The 10,518-nt window shown below is 44.7% G+C and overlaps 1 protein-coding gene across 11 annotated transcripts in view; it reads left to right on the forward strand.

Moving 5' to 3' along the window:
• Positions 1–611: 611 nt before the first annotated feature.
• The window catches only part of add1 (adducin 1 (alpha)), a 27,239-nt gene continuing 17,332 nt past the window's right edge, over positions 612–10,518 (forward strand). For 5 of the 11 annotated variants that reach the window (XM_060038149.1, XM_060038152.1, XM_060038151.1 and 2 more), the window contains exons 1-3: positions 8,409–8,614; positions 9,833–9,995; positions 10,395–10,518. The exon at positions 10,395–10,518 is cut by the window's right edge and continues 28 nt beyond it. In XM_060038149.1, the coding sequence (XP_059894132.1) occupies positions 8,423–8,614; positions 9,833–9,995; positions 10,395–10,518 (479 nt within the window). In that variant the 5' untranslated portion in view covers positions 8,409–8,422. Of the gene's footprint in view, positions 772–1,146; positions 1,170–6,220; positions 6,458–8,408; positions 8,615–9,832; positions 9,996–10,394 lie in introns of those variants that run through there. The other 6 variants (XR_009523075.1, XM_060038148.1, XM_060038156.1 and 3 more) reach the window with 3 other exon arrangements.

The following is a 10,518-nucleotide window of genomic DNA, read 5'->3' on the forward strand; positions in this document are numbered from 1 at the left end:
TTTTTGCCAACTTTTCTTTCAATTGAATATTGCTGAATACATTCAAATATTTAGATGCAAATAAAACTAAACTCAACTTTCTTTCTTCTTAATTTTAAGGAGAATGGGCCACTGCAAAGACAGTCCATTTAGAAGAAGCCTTTTAAGTCTTCATACCAGCTTTGTCTAATACCTTGCCACTACTGAACACTGAGGGCGCCAGACCCATACAGTGTATTATACTATTGCAAGACTGAAACTCATGGTTGTGACAGAGGCCAGAGTGTCAACTCTTCAGGGCAAGGTCTGGGCGCTATATTTAAAGTTGTCTGGGTTGTTCGTCCGGCAACTCCAGAAATGATAGGCACAATGGTTCATATTTATAGAGGTATTCTGTTAAAATCAGTCACCCAGTACAGCGTTGCACACCTTGGATGTATATAAATACACTTAAATACTGCAAACTAATGTTTCCTAGTCATTTCTATGCAGACTTCATAATAGTCGACTATAAGGACAACATAACATATACCCTGCACCAATATATGGTTGTAGGCGGGCTTAAATCCTGACTACCAATCGGGTTCGTCGTAACTGCCCTGTGTTATTATCTTCTCAGCCAATGACGAGGCGTAGCATTAATCTTTTGCCGCACCCAAGTAGGCAGACAGTGGATGGGCGGTGCGAGTAGAGGCGAGGATCCCCCTTATTATCAGTAGGGGATAAAATAGTGAAATCGCCTGGCATCTTCGCGGAGCATTGTTTTTATTGTATTGTTCCAGCGACAAGTGGGTACGTATTGAATTCAACAATGCAGTGTACGATCTCACGAACAATACGTGCAGTAGTGTGACTGTAATAACGAGGTGATGAGTTATTACGGTCTGTTTTCTTTGTGGTTGCTCCGGATAGCAAGCTCGCTAGCTACGTTGCTAATGCTAACGGTGCTCTGCGATCCATGGAGTCTGCAGAGGGGCGTGTGTGTGTGTGTATGTGTGTGTGTGTGTGTGTGTGTGTGTGTGTGTGTGTGTGTGTGTGTGTGTGTGTGTGTGTGTGTGTGTGTGTGTGTGTGTGTGTGTGTGTGTGTGTGTGTGTGTGTGTGTGTGTGTGTGTGTGTGTGTGTGCTCTTTCTATGGTACTTTTGCTTTCAAGCTGGTGTCTGTGTCCGTGTGTTCCCGGTAACACTGAGGGTACGTTAACTAATCTAGTTAATGCAGTAATAAGCGTTAACTAACACTTTAATAACGGTCTAGTTACCGTTTCCCTCTAAAGTCAGCCTAGGATGTGGTCGCTGTTGACCTCGGTGGTTCAGCTCCTGGTCATAGGACTGGATCATGGATGGTGGGGTCGATCGGTTAGTTGTGGTTACACTCAGCTGGTGATCGCTCGTCGTGCTTTAAATAGTTAAAATGGGAGAACGTCAATATCGATGACGCTGACTCATCGCTATGTCTGAAGATATGTGTGTGTATATATATATATATATATATATATATATATATATATATATATATATATAGTATGCCCATGTCTTGCTTGTTGTAGCAAATGGACGAGTTTTACGCTAGCTTTGAACGTTATTGCAAAAGCCCCCTATTTACCCCTAGGCTGTCCTATGGGCTGGTGTGGATTGATCCCACGTCTTTGTAGCCCTACATATTAAGAAGTCACTATAATGAAACCCTTGGAATGTTTCCAAAAACATTTCATCATCGGTGGTCATTGGTTATCGTCTTTCCTCTTGGCCATTTGGTGCATCACTTGTTTAGGCCATAGTGTGTATTACATGGACTGTAAACTGTTAAGTCCTCTGACTAATGTACATGTCCTGTAAATGCAATCGTAAAGCCCCTCCCCCCTCGCTATCCGAGGATTAGCATAGTTTGACTACAACCCTAGCCACCAATATACGAGTCGGTCCGTCTATCTGTGTTTTTGTATGGGAAGGTAACTTCCTGTCCTATTGGGCGTGGGGGTTGTTTGGCGGGAGTCCATTACCCCCTGACTCACACACACTGTATGGGGGTGGGGGGGTTAGTGGACCCTTCGTCCACTCCCTTGACTGCAGTGCAGATGGAAATGTGTTCCTTATTTCAACTGCCTTTGGTTCCCTGGGACTAGGCCTATATTACTCTACCACCCTCCCTGCAAACACCATCAGCCACAATCTTGGACCTCTCCTCTGCCACAGCACATTAGCTCAGGAGGAGCTGAAACAGTTATTCCCTTGTTGTATTAGATCATACTTGTGTTTTTGTCGTTGCTGAAATCTGCAGCAAAAAGATAAGAAAACACCATGTTGTTTTGCTGATGGTCTCGCCTCTTTAGGAATGGGCAAATAGACAAGCCTTCGAAGACTCTGTTGTTCAAATAATTTTTAAAGCAAGGACCAAACCCTTCCTTTGGCTTTGCTCAACATAATCAATCCATGAGATTACATTGTCTGAGATAATTTGAGTAGTGGCTGTGTTATGGATACACCAAGGTTTGTTCTGTCTTTTGTGTCTTGTTTTGCTGTTTAAATGAGGATTAAACATTAGTTGAATGAATCTCATGTAGCATTTCTGCTGACCAAAGGAAAAATGTGGTGGGAATTATTCTAATGGACAAGTATGGTACCAAAGATAAGACTCTATTGGTCAATCACTGGGCTGGGAGAGACATGTGAAACATGATTGATCTGTGCTGGCCACACACACGCAGAGAGCTAGATCGATGGAGAGAGCTATCAGCCGGTATAAAGGCATGAGGAGGCCACTGGCCCGCCATCCCCTCCCTTCTCTTCCCAGAGACGGCCCGCTCACACAGTGACCATCAGGGCCTTCGTATGGTCTTCCTCTTGCGGTGCGGCTCCATATTGATCGTAACCACTCTAAAGGTGCAGTCCACTCTGTTTCAAATAGAAGCTGGAGTATTAGTATGCTGTGTCATAACCCAAACCCTAATTACTCAATTATTACATACTCTCCATTGCGATCCCTTTTCTCCTTCTTTACTTCCATTGATTCCTAAACCCTCTTTGGTTAAGTCTTTAGTTTACAATCCAGGGTTGGAGGTGGTGTTCTTCATAAGAACAGGCTTTATTTAATGAATCAAAGTAATTGGAAACTGCAGTGATATTAGATTCTCAGTAATATGATCTATCGTTTCTGTAGACGATGTACAGGCTCCTTCACTTTGCACCGGGGTAACACAGACACACAGATAAGGAGCACCCTGCTGCACATCGCTAAAAGGCCACTAGATGCATTCCTTTCCCCTCCGTCACTTGGTCAACAGGGTGGGTTGGCTATTAAACACACGCGACCCACTCGTACTTGCACACACCCACAATAAACAGCAGGCTGCTTGTGGGATACTCCTGCCCTGAAATGACATCCAATGCGTCCGGCTTTGAGATGTAAAGACCCTCGCTGGATTGGCCGTCCCTTGAATAACCGAAGACGTCATTAAACCCATAGAGACAGTGACCCACAGCCTCATAGAAAAGTCAGAATGCTGTACTGTTTTGGTTTTTAAAGGCTTTTTGTGGTGCTTCCATGGGTGTCTGCTAGACTGGCATATTTTTGGAGCAAGCTAAATCGATGATTGAGGATTTGCTTCTTTGTCTGTACATATTTTCATGAGAGCACACTGTTGTTGAGACGACCATTTTAATCACGGCGTCAGTCTCCAGAGGCAACAGGGAAATTCCATTCAAAGGCAAAACTGAGAAAGAAAGAGAAAAGCAGACTGTACCTCCATACATCCACATAATATCTTTATGTACAGATTTCCTCCAACACCCATAGTTTGGTGTTGTTGCTGCTTAGCTTATCTATACTTATATTTGCCCTTACTACGATCTTTAAGAAAGCTAACATGATTTTTGTGAAGGGTTCTACTCCCAGTTAAATTGTTTTGTTTTCGAACCCCAATCTTTGCACACATCGATGCCTACCTTTATCAATGACCAAACATCATCACAAACGAAAACAACAAACAATTGAAAACTAAGTCACAAACTTACTAATTGGATATTGTCTATTCGGTGAACAACACATTCCCCAATTCTCTTTTAATTACTGTATGAATCTGAGGCATTATTATAGCCGCCAAGGAGCAATAGCAAAAAAAAAAGCTACTTCATGTACAGTATTTGCATATTTACTTTCGCTAAGTCTTCTGCACGACTAAACTTGTCGCAGGAACCAGCTGTTGGGTATTTCTTTTTTTTTCTGTATTGAATATATGAAATTGCAATGAAGCATGTGGTTTCTGCTTGCTTATGGTCCTGACCTGGTGACCTTTTGGCCCTCTTCAATGTCGTAATTTCTGTATATGTTACTGTCTACTTGACGGAACTGCCTGGTTGTATAGGATGGTAGAATAGGCTGGGCCACAGGGCCATTGGTGTTGTTCCCAAGCTGGGGTTAGAAAGAAATGGGTGTCTGCCCTGACGTAATGCTTACAGCTGGCCGAATATATAGGTTGTTGATGTTCCTCGAGGTCGGTCTGGTCGGAACATCAGTTGGTTCGCAGACTTTATCAAAACATGGGTGTGGGAGTTGCGTCGATGATGTCATCCATTGCTTCTCCGTAGGGACATTTTGAAGCCTGAAGTTTGGCTTGCCGTTCTGCATGTCATGTGGGGAGAGGGAAACCTGGGCAGAGCTGATAATCAGTGGAACCGATCTAGATCAGCAGCATGGCATTTCAAAGTAAACATGCTACGAACATTGGTACTTGTTTATCCTGGTTCATGGTTCCACTTTGAGTGGCCATCAACATCCACTATGTTTAAATATTCAGTTCTCCCTCCAGATGACCCTTTGTACTAGAGCGAATGTCATGAATTCAGAGGTTTTGGCACAGGCAAATTGTCTGCAAAACTCTTCCTTTATTTCCATGCACAAGTCATGCTAGTTCAATAATTACTTCTTGTGGTTGGAAAATCACACATATTTAATATTCAGTATAATTGCTGCATTATTCTATAATGGTTGGACCAATGCATGTGCATTCTATTATCTATAATTGGATAAAGCATATGATGCATGGCCATAATATTGATTAAAGGTCAAGATTATAACATTACATATAACATTTTCTCCTATCTGTAAATGATCAGGACGTGTGTAGGACATGTCTAACTACATGTGTGCTGATTTGCTGTTTTTAAAAAGTGCATGTTTCCACACAGACTGGCTTCAGCTATACGATCAGCTGTGCTTACATAACAGTCATGGCTGAAGACCATCTCCAGTTTCCATGGTAATGAGTTTAGTTTCCATAGTGATCGGAGCGGTCCTATCTTCCTCCACATTTTAACACGTTGCTCGTCAACATGTATTTTAAATATGACAGTATGTGGTTTTCAATAAGCATAGCTTCAACCAAAAGGAAGAATGGAGTATATCCTGTTACCCCATAGCTCTGCAACCTCCTGTAATTGTCTAATGTTGGGATGTGGTCATATTGTTGGTAACCTATGCTCTTGCAAATGCGAACTATGAGGCTTGTCTAATGCTCCTGTATTCAATGTTTAGGCAAGATCTCCAAAAGTTGTATGACATTTTCTGCTATAAAATTGTAATCTATGGTTGGAAATATATTATAAATTCTAAATGTTTGATGATTTGAACTTGATAACTAAAGCCTATTTATGAACAAACACGTTATCTAACGTTATCAAATTACTGTACAGTAAGGGTTATCACAGTTCACACACTTAATGGTGAATGTTTAATGTACATTTTGTTTAATCAAACTAAATCCTCCATTCAATGTATGTATCTGCTGGGAGGAGCTTTGATTTGAGGCTCTAAGTCACTCTCTTACTTGCAAAACTAAAAGTAAAGCTCCAGACTCAATGTCTGTAAGTGCAGAGTCAGGCAGACAGAATAAGAATCGTTGACGAAACATTACAATCTCCTCGTTTGTGGATTCTGCCTAGTGGCAAAAAGCTGACTTCATTCTGGTAATTGCATTATCTTGTCTTGTGCCCGCAGGAAAACGTATCGGAAAAAGTTATTCTGTGAAAAGTAAAACAATATCTTATTCATAACGGAGTACGGGGTTGAGGGTTGGTTTATTAATGAGCACGTTTGGCAACCGTACTAAGGTCCATCTCTGTTGATGCATCGAAGCGTAACTAATGACCCAGTTGGCTGGAACAAAACATGGGGGCTCTTCAACACCAGATCTGTTTGAGGACAGGGCCTGGACAGCGGTCTGGTGCCGTCCACTCCACACCAGAACTGTTGGAGGGAAGGCCCAGTACAGCCATCTCCTGTAGTCGTTTTTCACTGCCTATACTTTATCCCAATTTATTACGAGATGTTTCAAAGAAAGAGACAGAAGGAAGATGCCAGTGAGCCGAATCAAAGTGGATTTATTGTGGATGAAGAGGGCCCCTGTGTGGTTTCTAAGATGGAAGTGTTCCTCGGCGCTTCGACTTCCATGGCAACAATCTGGAATTTCTTCAATCGAGGAAAACGTGAGCTGGTGCCCACTGCCCACGTTTGGGATCGGAGCCCATTTCTAGTGTAAAATTAGCAATAACGTGTTGGTTACGTTATGCAGGTGTCAAGACAAATCGAGGAGTTAAGATGGTCATTGTTGCAGTATGAACACGTTTACTGTTTATCCGTGACTAAAGCTATTTGCCAGTACCAAAGGTGTCGATTTAATTTTTTTGGATTTAGATTAAGAGAGAAATAGATATGATTGAATTGAGAAATGATCTTGCATTATCATCCAATAACATCATGCAGAGTATTAAAAACTCTATCTAAGTACACACTGAGAGGACGATTTGTGTTGTGTTCGCGGTCACATGCTTTTGAGTTTGACTCTCAGTTGTCATGGAAGCGGAGGGGACAGTTTTAGCTATTTTTTAAGTAATGGTCTATCTACACACTGTAGTCCATTGTCTGAATAAGGGTGAGTACCACTCCGATCACGGCAATTTAGAGTCCACAAAATTGGGCTGTTGGCTTCTTGTTTCAGGCAGTCCTGGCGTGAACATGATACTAACTGGGATCACCCATAGCCCTGGGTTTGTATCCAAAATGTCATCCTGTTTCCTGTGAGGAAAACACAGGCGTTGTCTCAGTGTCCCTTTCCACCTCGTCCGGGCCTCCGCTGTCGGGTGCGGAGGACTTTGTGATTTCACCCCTTCTGGAGGGGTTTGAGCCACAGGAAATCAACAGAGGGGGGAACAGGACATCAATACCAATCCCTCTGTCCTGAGAGTGGCAGGACAGGAAGTAGAGTCGAGGTCAGGGGAGGGTGTTGTCTAGCTCACTCAACATGCACTTCTACAGTATCTAGTGGGTTACCTTGAGGAAGCCTCTCTCACTGTCCGTCAGACAGCTCTGGGCTCGGGCTCCCAGGGGCCTCTCATCTCCGCTGACCACTTCCTCTCTTCCGGACACGCCTTGCCTCTGAGAAGCCTGATTGAGTGGTACCATTAGGTGACAGGGTGTACGGGTACAGTAGAGTAGGTGGTTAATTGATCCCACGTCAATACAAAGTCCTAGCTGCTAGTGTTCAACTGTGTAGAATAGCACAAGCAGACAAGCTAAGCATATGTCAATATGATGTTGATGTTACCACTGTGTAGAGTCAGAACATCTGAACCGTTGGAGAGTGGGCGGCTGATGTTCAAGGATGTGTATGCAGAGCACGTCATGCACTTATACTTCTATCTACTTCCTTCTTTGTTCCAATAATTTTTTTTAGAAACTGTCCTGTGTTGCTCAACTGGTTGAGCATGGGTTAACACTGCCCTGGTTGGAGTCACAGTGGGGCAGTGGGGCAACCTTTGCATGCACTCATGGTATTACACTTTTTTTGGCTTCCATCCAAAGTGTCCACCAAATGACATACATTATAAAATATTAGCATTCAACTCGATTGTTTTCCGATGGAAAACTTATTTTGCGACATTGACCGGCGTCGTTCTATACATTATCCCGCTTATTACACGGCTACTTGCCTGAACGAAAAAATAACTTCATGGTGTGTCTTTTTACAATTTATTTGTAACCATCATTCGTAGTGCTGATCAGCAGAGAAATAGTCTGCCGTTGACGTCGCTCAGCAACAGAAGACAATGGGGTTCCCATTTCCGGACTACTTGCGGAGTGATACCAAAGACGTCATTAGAGGCAAAAAATCCTTTGTTTTCCTTGACAGCGGTCAATTATACTTAGCAACGGTGAATTATCAAATATAATTCACTGCCGGAAGTTGTGAAGGGCCCATGCGAGTGAACGGAGTGTTCCACGGCATTGAGAAGAGCCGTGTAATAAATTGATATAACTTATATCAATCTAATAGGATGTTGTACCCCAAGGTCCGGTTCGAAAAGCGCACAGCACGACTTTTTCAAAACTGTAACCCCCCCCCCCCCTTCTCTCCTCCCCCTCCCCCTCCCCCCGCAGGAGGTGAGTCCAGGATGAACGGCGATTCAGGCGCAGGGGTGGTGACGGCCCCCCCACCCACGGCCCCCCACAAGGAGCGCTACTTCGACCGGGTGGACGAGAGCAGCCCCGAGTACCAGCGCGAGAGGAACATGGCCCCAGACCTGAGGCAGGACTTCAACATGATGGAGCAGCGCAAGAGGGTCTCCATGATCCTGCAGAGTCCGGTGGGTGGGGCGCGCACACGCACCAGCACACGCATAAGCACGCACGCACACGCACGCACACACACACGCACGCACGCACGCACGCACGCACGCACGCACGCACGCACGCACACACACACACACACACACACACACACACACACACACACACACACACACACACACACACACACACACACACACACACACACACACACACACACACACACACACACACACACACACACACACACATAAGCAAACAGACACACACACACACACACATGGGCACATGCATAAGCACACAGACACACACACACACACACACATGGGCACATGCATAAGCACACACACACAGACAAGCATAAGCACACTCATAAGCACACACACAGACGCATGAGCAAACAATGCATACGCACACTCATAAGCACACACACACACGCATGAGCACACAAACAATGCATACGCACACGCATACGCACACACAAGCCACACACAGAGGTAAACTCGCACGCAAGTAAGTTTTGACTATGAACACGATGATCCTCCATGAAGTTGTGTCTCAACATTTTTGTACATGAGGGTCAAAAATGAGAAAGGATAACAATATTTAGTCACAAAACGTATTTAATAATGAATTGGACATGACGAGTTATACAGGTCCCTTTACCCTTGTTTGTGCTACTGCTGTAAATAGGAAAAAGATCTTCTCAACATGTTTGTCCACTAGGAGGAGCCAGAGGGTTCTAGCTCAATGGACAGCTGAGCATTTAGAGATGATATTTTTAGGTATATGCAGTTAGTTGTCCACTGTTTCTATCAAATGAACATCAGCAAAGAACGACTATTGGAATGCAGCGTTTGAAAATAGGATCAATGTGGGATTATGTACGCATCAAGGTTACAAGTGGTGTGTCCAGATCAGTGTAACACATTACAGTATCAGCTGTCAGCCAATAGTTAACCCTTCAGCTATCTGCTAGAACTAGTCCTGTGTATTCTCGCTTTGTGCCCCGCCCACGTGATGTGTCATGTGACCTGCCCTTAAAAGAAATAACATGGAGTGGAAGAGGCAGCTGAGCCAAGGATAGCCAAGTGTAGGCGTGTGTAGAGGAGGGGACGACACTCAAACCGCAACCGCACGGCAGTTGGCTTCCTCTCGTGTGCGCTCTTCTTCGCCGCTCTTGGATGTCCGCGGCGCCTGTGCCTGTGCCTGACTCAGTTTTGATCCGTCTGCAGGCGTTCTGCGATGAGCTGGAGACCATGATCCAGGACCAGATGAAGACAGGCAAGACCCCCACCAGCCTGCTGGCCCTGCAGCAGATCGCCGACTTCATGACCACCAGCATGCCCTCCATGTACCCCGCGGCCCCCCAGGGAGGCATGGCCGCGCTTAACATGAGTGAGTCCCCCCCCCGACCGACCGGCCTCACGGGCTGTATGGGCTTTCTCTTCATGTCGATTATTAATGTATGTGCATGTTGAAATGTTGACTAATATGTGTTCCATACAAGGGACTGGCTTTTTTATGTTCATGATGTACCAGAGCGTTGACTCGTGTTTGTTTGACAGACGGTGTCAAAGTGAAACAAAAATAGACCTGTGTAGCAATGTTGTTTTGTGTGTTATAACCTTGAGAACATCCTACGTGATGCATATTGTAACATATGAGTAGGAGACCCGATGCATCATGATCTGCTCCTCTGTTTGTTCACCCTCTCCTCTCATATTCTCCTCTTCCTCCTCCTCCTCTTCCTCCTCCTCCTCCTCCTCCTCCTCCTCCTCCTCCTCCTCCTATCAGGCCTGGGCATGGTGACCCCGGTGAACGACCTGCGGGGCTCTGACTCCATCTCATATGACAAGGGCGAGAAGCTGCTGCGCTGCAAGCTGGCCGCCTTCTACCGGCTCACCGACCTGTTCAACTG

This window comes from Gadus macrocephalus, chromosome 19 (genome assembly GCF_031168955.1).
Source record: "Gadus macrocephalus chromosome 19, ASM3116895v1".
In the NCBI taxonomy this organism is placed as follows: domain Eukaryota; kingdom Metazoa; phylum Chordata; class Actinopteri; order Gadiformes; family Gadidae; genus Gadus; species Gadus macrocephalus.